Here is a 15923-nt window from a genome sequence, read left to right as displayed (position 1 = left end):
TGGTTGAAACAGATTCCAAAAAGTGCTGTTAAATGCAGATTTAAAATGATTAAATTAATGCCACATCACCCAATGGGGTTCAGAAATACTGGGAAAATGAACATGTTTGCTTCCAGGGGCTACGTCTTCTAAAGCTGACAGGCTGGTGTATTATCCAAAATACTTGAAAAAGCACAAGAACAAATACGAGGTTCCTTTATTTTGTTGCTCAGTGTCTGACATCTGCTCCATCTAACCATACATGCTTTTCAAATTGTTAAAAAGTCAGTCAAATTTCTCGAACTAATCCTTGCACCCAGAACAATTTTGCTCAAGAGTGTAAAGCTCACACATTAGGTCATGCATTATGTCAGACTTGCAGAGCATTTGGTGATCAAGGCAACATTTGGGAGTCCTGAAGAAGAGTCACATTGGACTCAAAGTGCCGAGTCTTTTCCCTCAGATCCTGTCAGAAATGTTCAGTTTCTCTAGCATTTTAGATTAGCATTTGAGACCTGCAGCATATTCAGAACTTTGCTCTTAACAACATTTAGGACAGCTGTGTGTGTTAATTCTGCACGTGAAACATCAGCAGGTTGCATTTCCAGGATCAAATGTCAGTCTGGTTACAGTCATGTAATTCTCCCTTGCCCTCAAGGACCTATACCTTTGCACAGTGCAATAATTAGTCAGTCAAGAAAAGGACATTTCCCTACTTTGTTTCTTCCAAATATTTCTGACAGTAACTCAATATAGAAAGGCTTGCAAAGGAATTGCATGTGCAATCATCTGTGCATGCAGAAAGCCTGTTACTGGATATGCTGCATTACTAATCATTACAGCTTGGCTTTCTAACAGATTAAACCCTCTCTGACTCTGCTTCTTAGTTAAGTATGCAGGAACTTATTTGAGGTGAGGGGCTGCATGGTGAATCAATTAAAATATTTCTCTTCCGCAAATTCCTAAGGCTTTCCTTCAAATTTGAAAGCTGCAACAGGATATGGTTTTTCACATTCATTTGGTTGCCAAGGAGCTGCAGCGTGAATTAAATGAAAATTCGCTGCTTCATTTACTAATGGATTGAAATTTGCTATTACCCTGTTTGATGCCAATACACACTATACTCAATTTTTACCATCTTCCTCTGATTCTTCCTAGAGTACTGGGCATCAGAAATACCTCCCGTTTTAGGTCCAACCTGCCATTCTTCATAAGGCAATTTAGGCATGAGTACATCACAGATGAACACGATCACTTTCTTTTCCAATGATAGCAAATCAGCCCTTTTATTGAAACAGTTAATTTCTCGGAGTGTACAGGGCTGAAACCTCAGCTGCCTTTTCTATTTTTAGAGACACCTTAGTTAACTCTCGCACCCCTACTACCGTATTTGCTTCAAAGCTGCTACATCAGCACAGATGGATAAGCAAATCAAAATTTTCTGGTCTGAATGATCTAGCATCACACATCGTATGCTACCACCAACTACATTTTTTTAAAAACAGCTAGAGATTTCTGGGGATCAATAACAACTTGCAATTTTATATTGCCTTAGTATATTGCAAGGCACCCCATTAAGGGAATAATCAGACAAGTCACAGATATTAGGTCTGATGAATAGGAGTTGTGTCCAAGAGTAGGTTCTAAGGAGTAATTGGGGAGAGACAGAGGTTTAGGGAACATTCAACGCCAGTGCTCATTTTAAAAAAAAATGTTGAATCAGGATTTCTAAACAAAAGTCGTTCAAATATTGCACATCTCTTTGCTATCAGTGTATCAGAGCCCTCAGTTCCAAAAGCAGGCTTGCGTTTTCTTGCCCTTACGTTTAATGTTATTATCTCTCTAGATGTCCACAGATAATTTTACAACCATGCCTTTTGGTTGAGCTAAATATTGCAGCATTACAGATTGACACCTCTGGTTTTTCTTTAACCTTGGTGTCTTTTCCCCCCAATAACATAGCTGAAACTGGGAGACATGACCCAGAACTCAGTCTTGGACCATGGGAAATGCCAAGCATCAACACTGCTGCCTGCGCTGCAGTGACAACATTCTGCAGATGCTCGCTGCCCTGCTTTCACAGCTCAACTATTTTAAGATTGGGATCATAAGACAGAAAGTATTACATGCAAGGCCCAGAAACGTTTACCACTTTGACTGCTGCAGTCAATTGCAAAAATGACAGAATTCTGAAGATGGAAAATGAAAACTTTAACAGGCTCAAAATTTTGCATTCAAGACTCCCAGCTGTGGGTAGTTTGCACAGAGACATTTCACGAGCCACAGATTTTACAACGGCAAACCACAATCAGGAGGTTGGCCATCTCACACTAGAGCTTCTCTTGTAATGCAGCTTGGAGTTATAACTTTCTTTTCCTCCCCATTCCAAACTGCACTGCCATTGACCCTGCACTCCAAAGATTGCAGCAGTCTGAGAAACAGTTCACCACTACCTTCTCCAGGGCAACTGGGGAAGGGAAATAAAAGTTGGCCTAACCAGTGGTGCCCACACCCCATGAGTGAATTTTTAAAAAAACAGTTGTGCTGGCTGCTGCAGCACTGCAATTTTCTTACAAAAATGAATATTGCAAAGATCAAGTTTCCACAAAAAGCACTCCCTGGCTCCTGTTTTCAGAAGATTCATCCCACATTTAGGACTCTTATAATTACATGTCCCTCTAATAACCTGTTGGGCAGGCAGTGAGGTTTGATGTCTATTTCACTTGTTATTTACTGCTATTTAGTTAAAGCTTCAAGCAAAAACAAGTTACACCCAATTGGTCTCAGCAGGCCTTAAACTCCAAGCTACTCTAAACAAACACATGCGCTATATCATTCCAATGTCTTCACTTTCTAAGAGCTAAATATAAAAGCTGTTATCACAGTCCATCATCTCCATTTGCTGCAACATGATACTTGTGCCCGAAGTCGCTGCTTTTCCACACAAATTACTGCGAAGTGATGTCCTTTATTTCCTTCCTGCATCAGCTGAGAGGAGCTTCCAATTTCTGGATGCAATGTCACCACATCTTTCAATTCGGATGCCCGCACTGTCAAAACTATTACTGAAGCTCTGGAGGAATCCCTAAATTGAGTATCGAACCAAAAAGCACTAAGCTGTTTTCCATAACAAATATCAATTAAGCGTTTGCTCAAAGTGCTTCTGTTCCCCTCCCAGATCTCTGGTACGTAAGTATAGAATCCCTGCAGTGTGGAAATAGGCCATTTCGCCCAACAAGCCCACACTGACTCTCCGAAGAGTCAGACCCATTCCCCCTACTGGTGCACTAACCTACACATCCCTGAACACGATGGACAGTAGTGGAGATGATGGAAATGGACTCCCTTTGCCCTACGAGACTCGGTTTTTCTTTCTGTTATGCCTTTCATTTTACAGTCTATAACGTGATCAACAGTACAACAAAGAAAGAAAGCATACACATACAAATGTGCTCTAGTGACATGATAGCATGCCTTAAAATCTTCACTGTTACCACTCTAACTGCATTGTCTTTCCATAATAGTGAATGCATCTCACTATGCCACACCTGGGTATAGGCACAAACCTACCTTAAGATGTTGCATGCTTACCAGCTGCAGCCCATTCCAATGGCAATGTTAACTTCCCAAATAATTAGCTATAATTGACCAAAGGATCTATGCAGACTTCACAATTTCAGTTTAGATCTTAAAGGCATATAACATTTCAGTCTTGATGGAACAGCAGACATCTGAAGTTGTATGAGCTTAATTACAAGAGACCCATTCGTAACTTAAATCAAAAGTCAGCAAGCATATGGCAGTAATCTAATGATGACTTGCCATCTGCTTAAACTTCACATGCAGCATGTATTTTGAATGCCGAAGTTTCTTATTGCCTGAATCTACTTCCGCCATTTATGACGTAAAAGCTTTCAGGGTTATATTGCCTTTGCTTTGTGACATTACTTTCGTTGATTCAGTGATTGTTGAATTAAGGGGAATTTCACAGCTCAACTATTTTAAGTGGCAACATCAATAGATGAGTAAATCAGAGGCTCAGGTTAATGCTCTGCAGACACTGTCTCTATCCCGTCACAGCAGCTCATGGGATATTCTATCAATAAAATCTGCAATTGAAAGCTAGTCTCAGTATGAGTTAGGTGACTATGACTTATCATTTGTTGTGATATCCCATTCAGCTTCCTTTTGAGGACACAACTTTGTAACTCATCACCTAGCTCACCTCTACTCAATGTAGGATTCCTAGCTGCTGACCTATTCTTGCAGCCACAATAGGTATATGGCTAGTCTAGTTTCTGATTAATGGTCAAGGATGTTGATTGTGAGGGATTCAGCGACGATAACACCATTGAATGTTAAGGGATGTTGATTAGATTCTCATTTGTTGGCGATACTCAGTGTGGCACATGTGGTATGAATGTTACTTACTACTGATCAATCCAAGCCTGGATATTGGTCAGGTCTTGCTGAATTTGGACATGACTGTATAAGTAATTGAGGAGCTGCAAGTGCTGAACATTACGAAATCATCAACGGCCACCTCCACTTCTGAATTTGTGATAGACAAAAGCTCATTAATGAAGTAGCTAAAGATGATTGGGCTCAGACATTTTCCTAAGGAACTGAAAAACTCTTGTGGAGCCAGGAAGCCTGCTCAGGAAGTGTGTAATGACATCTCTGAAAGGTTGATGAGGAAGATGTCTATCCTGAGGAACTGGGGGCTCTTATGGCACAGTGACAGTGTCCCAGCTCTGAGCCAGGATGTCCGGGTTGAAGTCCCACCTGTTCCAAAGGTGTATCTTAACATGTCTGAATAGGTTGATCCAAAAATATTTATCCTGAGGAACTCCACTGTTGAACCATGAACCCCATCATTCTCTCTGGTGTCTTGACCAATATTCAGTCTCCCGAAGATCGCAAGAAAAAAAAATCTGGTCAATGTGATTGTTATTTCTGGGATCTTGCTAAATGCAAATCAGCTGCTGTGCTTTTAGGGTGTAGGTTTGCTCGCTGAGCTGTAGGTTTGATATCCAGACGTTTCATTACCTGGCTAGGTACATCATCAGTGGTGACCTCCAAGTGAAGTGAAGCTGTTATCTCCTGCTTTCTATTTATATGTTTGTCCTGGATGGGGTTCCTGGGGTTTGTGGTAATGTAATGTCCTGTTCATTTTCTGAAGGGTTGATAGATGGTATCTAGATCTATGTGTTTGTTTATGGTGTTGTGGTTGGAGTGCCAGGTCTCTAGGAATTCTCTGGCATGTCTTTGCTTAGCCTGTCTCAGGATAGATGTGTTGATCCAGTTGAAATGGTGTTTTTTTTTCATCCGTGTGTAGGACTACGAGGGAGAGGGGGTCATGTCTTTTTGTGGCTAACTGGTGTTCGCGTATCCTGGTGGCTAACTTTCTTCCTGTTAGTCCTACGTAGTGTTTGTGGCAGTCCTTACATGGAATTTTATAGATGACGTTGGTTTTGTCCATGGGTTGTACTGGGTCTTTTAAGTTTGTTAGTTTTTGTTTGAGCGTGTTGGTGGGTTTGTGTGCTACTAGGATTCCGAGGGGTCTTAGTAGTCTGGCTGTCATTTCTGAAACTTCTTTGATGTATGGTAAGGTGGTTAGGGTTTCTGGCTGTATTAGGTCTGTTCTTGAGGAATCTGCGCACTGTATTTTTTGAGTATCCGTTCTTCTTGAATACATTGTATAGGTGGTTCTCCTCTGTTTTCCAAAGTTCATCTGTGCTACAGTGTGTGGTGGCTCGTTGGAATAGTGTTCTGATACAGCTTTGTTTGTGTGTGTTGGGATGGTTGCTGGTGTAGTTGAGTATTTGGTCAGTGTTTGTCGGTTTTTCTGTATACACAGGTTTGTAGTTCTCCGTTGTCCTTTCTTTCGACTGTGACGTCCAGGAATGCAAGTTTGTTGTCCGTTTCTTCCTCCTTGGTGAACTTTATGCCTTTTGTGATGACAAAGGTGTCATCTACGTAGCGGACCCAGATTTTTGGTTTGCTGCTTGGTAGGGCTGTTTGTTCTAGTCTTTGCATTACCGCTTCTGCTATGAATCCGGATCGTGGAAATCCCATGGGTGTGCCGTTGATTTGTTTGTAGACGATGTTGTTGAAGGTGAAGTGGGTGGTGAGGCACAGGTCCACTAGCTTCATGATGTTTTCGTTGGTAATGCGATTGATGGTGGTTGGAGTGTGTGTGATGGTCTCTTCTAAAAGTGTGGCAAGTGTTTCCTTTGCCAGGTCGATGTTGATGGAGGTGAACAGTGCTGTTACGTCGAATGAGATCATTGTTTCGTCTTCCTCTATTTTGGTGTTTTTGATGATTTTTAGGAATTCCTGGGTGGAGTGGATGGAGTGCTGTGACTTTTCTACTAGGTATTTCAGTCTTGCGTGTAGTTCTTTAGCCAGTCTGTAAGTTGGTGTTCCGAGTAGTGAGACTATGGGTTTGAGGGGGGCTCCTGGTTTATGGATTTTTGGTAGTCCGTAGAATTGTGGGGTGTTGGTTCCGTCTGGTTGCATTTTCTGGAATTCCGTTTTGTTTAATTGGAACAAACCACGACAAGCAGACCTAACACAGCCAGAAACCCTAACCACCTTACCATACATCAAAGAAGTCTCAGAAATGACAGCCAGACTAAGACCCCTCGGAATCCTAGTAGCACACAAACCCACCAACACTCTCAAACAAAAACTAACAAACTTAAAAGACCCAGTACAACCCATGGACAAAACCAACGTCATCTATAAAATTCCAAGCAAGGACTGCCACAAACACTACGTAGGACTAACAGGAAGAAAGTTAGCCACCAGGATACACGAACACCAGTTAGCCACAAAAAGACACGACCCCCTCTCCCTCGTGGTCCTACACACGGATGAAAAAAATTCAACTGGGATAACACATCTATCCTGGGACAGGTTAAGCAAAGACATACCAGAGAATTCCTAGAGACCTGGCACTCTAACCACAACGCCATAAACAAACACATAGATCTAGATACCATCTATCAACCCTCAGAAAACAAACAGGAAATGACATCACCACAAACCCCAGAAACCCCATCCAGGACAAACATATAAATAGAAAGCAGGAGACAACAGCTTTACTTCACTTGGAGGTCACCACTGATGATGTTACCTAGCCAGGTAATGAAACGTCTGGATATCAAACCTACAGCTCAGCGAGCAAACCTACACCCTAAACCTCAACCTGAGCTACAAACATTCACAAACCCTGCTGTGCTTTCTACATCACAAAACTGAATTGAATTGAATTTATTGTCATGTGTACCGAGGCACAGTGAAAAGCTTTGTCTTGCGAGCAATAAAGGCAGATCACAGAGTTAAGTAACATAGATAGTAAATAAAGGTAAACAGCAAAAACAAAAACACAGGTACAGGCAAATGTTAAGAGTTTGAGAGTCCATTCAATATTCTAACAGGAGGGTAGAAGCTGTTTTGAAACCGGTTGGTGCGTGTGTTCAGGCTTCTGTACCTTCTCCCCGATGATAGAGCTTGTAGAAACACATTGCCAGGGTGGGGTGGATCTTTGAGAATGCTGGTGGCCTTTCCTTGACAGTGGGCCTGGTAGATGGATTCTATAGATGGGAGGTTGGCCTTTGTGATTGCCCAGGCTGAGTTCACCACTCTCTGTAACCGTCTCCAATCTTGAATGGTACAGCTGCCATACCGGTAGTGATACATCCAGACAAAATGCTCTCAATGGTGCACCTATAAAAGTTGGCAAAGGTATTCACCGCCATGTCAAATTTCCTCAGCTGCCTGAGAGGAGGAGACGTTGTTGGGCCTTTGTAACCAGTGCGTCCACATGACGACTCTAAGAAAGCTTATTTTGATGATCACTCCCAGGAGCTTGGTACTCTCCACTCATTCCACCTTTGTGCTGTTAATGTGTAGTGGGGGGGGGGGGGGGAAGAGCATAAGTTCCTTCGTTTTGCTGGCATTGAGAGCTAGGATGTTCTCAGTGACCATTTTTACAGGTCTTCCAACTTGCTTCTAAAGTCTGTTTCGTCACCATTTGAGATTCGACTGACTATGGTGGCGTCATCAACATAGCTTGTAAATGGCATTAGTCTGGTATTTGGTGATGCAGTCCTGGGTATACAGCGAGCACAGTAGGGGACTGAGTGCGCACCCCTGGGGGGCCCAAGTGTTGAGTGTGAGAGACGATGAAATATTGTCCCCAATCTTCACTGGTTGTGGTCTGTGGGTCAGAAAACTGAGGATCTAGTTGCAGACAGTGGGACTTAGTCCGAGATCACTAAGTTTAGTATTCAATCTCGAGAGGATAATAGTGTTGTATTCAATGAGTAGGATTCTTTCTTACTTGGCTATTCTTGGTGGTTAAGATGTTCTGGGGAGGAGTGAAGGGCAAGTGATATGGGATCTGTTGGTCCGACAGGCAAATCGGAGTGGGTCAAGAGTAGTGGGGAGGCTGGAGTTGATTAATGCCATGACCAATCTTTCAAAGCACTTCATGACCAGTGAGGTTAGGGCCACTGGGCGGTAGTCATTGAGACATGCTGCATGAGCCTTCTTAGGCACAGGGATGATGTTGGCCCTCTTAAAACAGGCAGGGACAGGTTGAAGATGTCAGAGAAGACCTCCGCCAGTTGATCTGTGCTTACTCTGAGTGCACGGTCTGGTACTCCATCTGGTCCCATTGCTTTCCTTGGATTCACATAAAGGAAACCGATCTGACCTGTGATGCAGTGACTGTTGGGATAGACTCATCAGGACTTGTCGGAATAAGTGCTACCTCTCCACTGAAATTCTGCTCAAGGCAAGCATAGAAGGTGTTGAGACGATCTGGGAGGGATGTGTTATCATCTGCTATCTTGCACTGTCTCTTTTTAGAACCTGTGATGTCATTCAGTCCTTGCCATTGTTGCCGGGTGTCTGTCTGGGTCTCTAGTTTGGATCAGTATTACGCCTGCAGGACAGCCAAGGACCAACGAGCCCCAGGCTTGGGGCATACTGGAAAACGGAGGGACCAGAGAGACCTGCCACAGGAAGGAGAACTGACAAGAAGCGCTCCAGACCCCGTAAGACGCCTGCCTGACATGAAATTGATCAGAACATACCTGGAGAGCAGCCCAAACACTTGTGCAAAAAACATGGCTGGACCTGGAGCAGCAAATCGGCAGCAACTGAAACCAGGAATGTCTCCACTGGGTCCTAAGCAAACTCCCTCCGGTAAAGAAAACCACAAACTGTGTGACCTACTACACTGGGTCCTCAGAAGACCCTCTGCAAAAATACACTAAACTACACCAAACTTACTACATTTCAAACGTATTCCATTTGCTGTTAAAATATTTTAGGAAGTTTGTGAAAATACTTTATAAACACAAATTTTCTTCTTCATTTCCATGCTGTTTTGGTTCTCCTCTCCCTCAGGCAGAGTATTATCAACTTCGCTTCTTCTTTAGGTGCAACCTCCCACTCCCCTTTCAATTAAGTGCGCACGTTCATTTCTCTCATTCAGTCTACTTGCCAGAAGTTCATTCCTTTCTCCTCAAAGAGGAATATAAAAGACAGCAAAATATAACTTAATCATAGAATTCCTACAGTCTTTCACCCATTGAATCCACACCGATGCTCAAAGAGCATCCCACCCAGACCCCATCCTAACCCTACATCTCCCATGGCTAATCTGCCCAGGCTGCACTTCCCTGGACACTATGGACAATTTAGGTAAAAACAATGACTGCAGATGCTGAAAACCAAATACTGGATTAGTGGTGCTGGAAGAGCACAGCAGTTCAGGCAGCATCCAACGAGCAGCGAAATCGACATTTCGGGCAAAAGCCCTTCTTTTGCCCGAAACGTCGATTTCGCTGCTCGTTGGATGCTGCCTGAACTGCTGTGCTCTTCCAGCACCACTAATCCAGTACTATGGACAATTTAGCATGGCCAGTCCACCTAACCTACATACCTTTGGACTGTGGAAGAAAACCAGAGCAACATGGGGAGAATGTACAAATGGGGAGAGTGTGGAATCGAATCCAGGTCCCTGGCGCAGTGAGACAGCTGGGCTAACCATTGAGCTAACGTGCTACACTCCAACGAAGCAAATGATATTTTCATGAACTTGATTTGGACACAAATATTCAACTCTGGTGTACTTTTCATCACAAAGTGCCAGGGACAATCCATTTGGAGAGAACATTGGGTCAGTGTCCTTCAACACTCAGCAGCTCATCACAAAGACAAGGTTTTGATGGAAATGCTGCAGATTACTACAGTTGTCTCACAATTTAATGCGGCAGAAACCATGAGTTTTAATACTTAAAATTGTTTAGTTCTACCAAGATTACCGCAAGTAAACCATAAATTATGTTGGTGTTTTTCAATTATGGGTACGTTAAACCTATAAAGCTGAACTAATGTTTGAGATCATTCAAAGGTTAATTTCCATGTGGGATTGTGATCAGGTGCTGGTTTTGTTTGTAGAGAGGTTAAACATCATGCCACTAGCATTTTGTTTGAGACCAGTTTTACTTCTGTACAACAAGCAGCTGCAATGTCCTTCTTTTTGCTGCAGTGACCAAAACAGAGCACAGCATTTTAAATGTAGTTATACCGATGATTGAAAGAGTGGTAGATTCACTCACTTTTCAACTTAATGATGATCTTTCTTTAACAACACCAAGCATTGTTGAGATAGCTTCAATTTGTCAGTTCGGATTCCCAGAGTTCTTTCATTTTCATCGAGACCCTGGGAGAATTCTCACAGGTTTTTTTTTAAAAGACAAGTTGAGAGGGGATCTTTTTCATCCAGTTCAGTGAATACCCCTGAGATGGAACCTAACTTGCGGCTGGGTAACAAGGCTCCCAGCATCATGGAACCACCAAAAACTTGGATTGATTTGGGGTGGAATTAGGTCCAGGTATATTGTATGAGGGGGGGAAAGCAAGGTGAATTCCCTATGAGGCTTTCTTGTAGCGCCATGGTAATGTACCTGTCCCTGGACCACAGAAGTCTGGGTCCAAGTTCCACCGGCTCCAGAGGTGTGCAATAACTGGTTGAGTAGAAAAAGATAGGTTAAAATTTTAAATAAAAGGAGATCCCGGAGATCTTTTGAATGCAGATTTACTTATAGTGCTGAACTTATTTCTTATCATTCCTATCTGGTGTGCAAAAGACTAACTGTATGGCATGAGGTAGCAACTGCAGACACAAAAACATCCACAGAAAAACATAAGGGCACAAATTTATAATTCCTCATTAAGTAGAGGATCTCAGATTAATGTCTGAGCCAAAAAGATTTTCCTTTCATCCAATCAGCTCGCTAAGCTTGAAGGTTTGTTTTCAGAAGTTTCATCACCATACCAGATAATATCATCAGAGAGAGCCTTGGGTGAAACCCCGTAGTATGTGCCACCTATCTATTTATAGCTCTTGGTTTCTTAAGTTAGGTGGTGTTATTTCCACTTCTTTTTCCAAGGGGAGATAGATAGGGTTGAAATCAATGTATTTATTGATGGAGTTCTGGTTAAAATGCTGTTAGAATTCTCATACGTGCGTGTCTTTGTTTTGCCTGTCCTAAGGATGTGTGTGGGGTCCCAGTCAAAGCGTTGCCCTTCTTTGTCTGTATGAATGGAAACTACTGATTGTGGGTCGTGTCTTTTGATGGCCGGTCGGTGTTCATGTATCCTGGTTGCAAGTTTCTACAACACAACCATAAACTATGCTCACATTACCTTACATCAGACATATCAGAAATGACTTCCAGATTACTCAGACCCTTTGGCATCATGGTAGCCCACAAACCTACCAACACACTTAAACAGTGACTAATGGACTTAAAGAATCCATTAGATATTACCAGCAAAACTAATGTCATTTACAAGATACCATGCAAGAACTGTAAAAAGCACATTAGACAAACTTGCCACCAGGATACACGAACACTAACTGGCCACCAAAAGACACGACCCACTATCACTAGTTTCTATACATACAGGCAAAGAAGGACACCGCTTTGACTGGGACAACACACACATCCTAGGACAGGTGAAACAAAGATTGGATGAGAATTCTTAGAGAGCATGGCATCCTAACCAGAACTCCATCAATAAACACATCGATTTAGATCCTATCTACCTCCCCTTGAAAATAAGAACCAGAAATGACATCACCCACCTTAAGAAACCAAGAGCTAAAAATAGAGAGGTGGAACATACCATTAGGGCTTCACCAGAGACTCTTTCTGATGATGTTACCTAGCATGCTGATGAAATGTCTGAAAACAAACCTTCAAGCTCAGCGAGCTAACTTACATACTTATCAACCTGAGCTACAAATCTTAATTCACTTATTAATTCAGTATCAAATGGTGACATGGGATCTTTTAAATGCTTTCAAGTATGGCAGGTGGGCCCACAAATAATGTCTCTCTGAAAAACACACTTTTATGTTTAATCCACCCTGTGCCCTGCTGGACTGCCATGGGGTCATGTGTTTCCATACCATCTCTCTCAAAAATGAAATTTATCCCTAACCCCAACCAGAATGAGTTGTGCAAATGCACCACTATTTGTCACACCTACAAAAGGAAACCATACAGAATGGTAGTTTAACAGCACAGAAAGAGACCATTCAATCCAATGGCTTTACGCCAATGCAAATACTCCACAAAAGCCTTTTGATTCCTCTTTCACCTCACCCCATTATAGCACATATTTCAGCTTCTTTCTGCCTCATCTAACTTAAGAGTTTCCCATGTTGCTGCCTCATGACTGGTGTTTATTTAAGAGCAAAATGCCTGGGAAGAAGTACAAATGTAGTTTCCCATGAGCGCATTTAGCCAGTCTGTGACACTAAGCATCAAAGTTCAAGCTTCTCACAACCACTGTCCAAATTTAATAAAGTCAACCTTGTTGCAACCCTCGAGAATCCGTTAGCATGCACAGCTAAGCATTTGGCAAATAATTGCTGTCTGATTTGAACATCAGCCTTTTTATTGTCCTTCTTTAGTTGATATGGGGAAGTAGGCTGAGTGATCAATGCATTGTGCAACATAACCACTGAGCACAACTTGGCTACGATCACTATGAAGTCAAACTAAAATATTGCAGTGAAAGCAACAAAATACAAGAAACAGGCAGATCACGACAACTGTGTACACAAAACAGTCTTAGAAGAACAGAAGGAAATGGGGCTGGTTTGAGGATGTGGGAAACAGCTAAAGTGATCAAGGCAGAGTTTGAGTAAAGCAGGTATTTACGATTCCGCGTTACTCTACCTCATGGCATACAGAACATCTCTTGCACACCAACATGAATTACAAGAAATATTAGTATCAAGGCTACATGTAAACCTGCATTCAAAACACCCCAGGGATCCCATCTTGCTGAACTCCACTCATGCAATACACCTAGTCGTGATTCTGCTGCAGTTCAATCAATATGGACAGTGGTTCCATGGTGCTGGGAGCCTGGTTCCCCATTCACAAGTTAGAATCCACCTCAGGGGCATTCAGACATCTTTAAAGCTGAAATTCCCCTGAACACATCTTGCCCCAGAGAACAGCAGTTTCATTCCACAAGTATCTAGAGAAACTTGCTGACTTAAAGTATCAGGAACATACATCCAATGCAACCCCTTTGTTGAAGTGTAATGAACTACCCTCCTGGGGAACTACCAAAGAATCAATACTTCAAAAGTCATCTCTCACTGATATTGCTAGCTACTTCTGACCCTGACCTCATTTCCCTTCGGGTTTTACCCCATTCCCCATCATGCCTCCAATTTCTCATCCAATTCTGTCCAACATATTTTCCCATTCTCCAATCCAACTTTAGCCTCCTATCTCTCCACAGCCTGTTCTCCCTTCTCAGAAATTGCATCACCTATTCCAATATTCCCCTTACTCAAGTTCTGCCTCGAGCACTTTTGCTGTTCCCCGCATCCCCACTCCTTGCCTTTCCCTTCACCTTGAGGCTCCCCCTCAATTCCCCTTCGCAGGCCCCCTCGACCCCCATTCACCCCCCCCCTCGCAGACCCTCCCCGTTCTCCCCACCCATTCTCCCCCCCCCGCAGACCCCCCCATTCTCACCCCCCCCTCGCAGACCCCCCATTCTCACCCCCCCTCGCAGACCCCCCCCATTCTCACCCCCCTCTCGCAGACCCCCCCCATTGCAGACCCCCCCCATTCTCACCCCCCCTCGCAGACCCCCCCCATTCTCACCCCCCCTCGCAGACCCCCCCTCGCAGATCCCCCCATTCTCACCCCCCCCTCGCAGACCCCCCCATTCTCACCCCCCCCTCGCAGACCCCCCCATTCTCACCCCCCCTCGCAGACCCCCCCCATTCTCACCCCCCCTCGCAGACCCCCCCCATTCTCACCCCCCCCTCGCAAACCCCCCCCATTCACTCCCCCCTCGCAGACCCCCCCATTCACTCCCCCCCTCGCAGACCCCCCCATTCTCCCCCCCTCGCAGATCCCCCCCCCATTCTCCCCCCCTCGCAGATCCCCCCCCCATTCTCCCCCCCCCTCGCAGATCCCCCCCCATTCTCCCCCCCCCTCGCAGATCCCCCCCCATTCTCCCCCCCCTCGCAGATCCCCCCCCCATTCTCCCCCCCCTCGCAGATCCCCCCCCATTCTCCCCCCCTCGCAGATCCCCCCCCATTCTCCCCCCCCTCGCAGATCCCCCCCCCATTCTCCCCCCCCCTCGCAGATCCCCCCCCATTCTCCCCCCCTCGCAGATCCCCCCCCATTCTCCCCCCCTCGCAGATCCCCCCCCCCATTCTCCCCCCCCCTCGCAGATCCCCCCCATTCTCCCCCCCTCGCAGATCCCCCCCCATTCTCCCCCCCTCGCAGATCCCCCCCCCATTCTCCCCCCCCTCGCAGATCCCCCCCCCCATTCTCCCCCCCCTCGCAGATCCCCCCCCATTCACTCCCCCCCCTCGCAGACCCCCCCCATTCTCCCCCCCCTCGCAGACCCCCCCCATTCCCCCCCCTCGCAGACCCCCCCATTCTCCCCCCCCCCTCACAGACCCCCCCCCCATTCTCCCCCCCCCCCTCACAGATCCCCCCCCCATTCTCCCCCCCCTCACAGACCCCCCCCCGATCCAATCGTCCCCCACTAACCCCCCCCCCCATGCCCCTGTCCCCGGGGCCCGGCCGCACTGTACGGTACAAAGCGACGGCGACGACAACAACCCCTACAGTTTGCGAGCTTACTTGTCTTCTGGGATCCTGCATCCTCAGCGGAAGTCTCGGTGCAGGGAGAAGCCGGGGCGAACCGGGCCGGACAATCCCCGGGGCCCAGGCCGTGGGGTGCCGGGGGGGGAGGGGGGGGGGGGAGAACAGCGGCCGCTCAGCCAGGAGCGGGGCACCGCGCACGCGCACTGCCCACGGGCCGGCGCCGCCTCACTGCGCGTGCGCAGAGCCACTGCCCACGGACCCCCGCTCTTCATACTGCGCCTGCGTATAACCGGGACACACCGACCGCACAGCAGTACGCATGCGCGGTATCTGTGCCCTCTTTGTAATGGGCAAATGGTACTGGAATGGACCCAGACACTGGGAAACCTGTATCATTGTTTACACAGCAAACAGTAAAGGTCAAAGCACTGAATGTTTTCAAGAAGGTGTTAGATATAATTCTTAAGGCTAAAAGAATTAAACGATATGGGGGACAAAGAGGGAACAGGGTTCTGAGTTGGAAGGTTTAGAATACCTGATGAAGGAGCAGCACTCTGAAAGCTTGTACTCCCAAATAAACCCATTGGACTATAACCTGGTGTTGTGTGATTTTTAGACTATCCTAGAATAGGATAGCCTTTCATGTCATGTGCCTCTCAGTGCCATCTTCGGTACAGGGTACCTATGTACAGATCCTGTAAGAAAGAAATGAGAAAGTGTGCTGGAAAAGCACAGCAGTTCAGACAGCATCCCAGGAGCAGGATA

At 45.4% G+C, this 15923-nt stretch overlaps 1 protein-coding gene across 1 annotated transcript in view; it reads right to left on the bottom strand.

The window, feature by feature from the left end:
* The window catches only part of tmem94 (transmembrane protein 94), a 140254-nt gene extending 124934 nt beyond the window's left edge, over positions 1–15320 (bottom strand). Inside the window, exon 1 of the mRNA XM_072558214.1 lies at positions 15195–15320. Within this exon, the coding sequence (XP_072414315.1) occupies positions 15195–15215 (21 nt within the window). The 5' untranslated portion in view covers positions 15216–15320. The remainder of the gene's footprint in view (positions 1–15194) is intronic.
* Positions 15321–15923: the final 603 nt, after the last annotated feature.

Source organism: Chiloscyllium punctatum, chromosome 39 (genome assembly GCF_047496795.1).
Source record: "Chiloscyllium punctatum isolate Juve2018m chromosome 39, sChiPun1.3, whole genome shotgun sequence".
In the NCBI taxonomy this organism is placed as follows: domain Eukaryota; kingdom Metazoa; phylum Chordata; class Chondrichthyes; order Orectolobiformes; family Hemiscylliidae; genus Chiloscyllium; species Chiloscyllium punctatum.
Note: the sequence above shows the minus strand (reverse complement) of the source record. Positions and strands in the feature narration are given on the sequence as shown.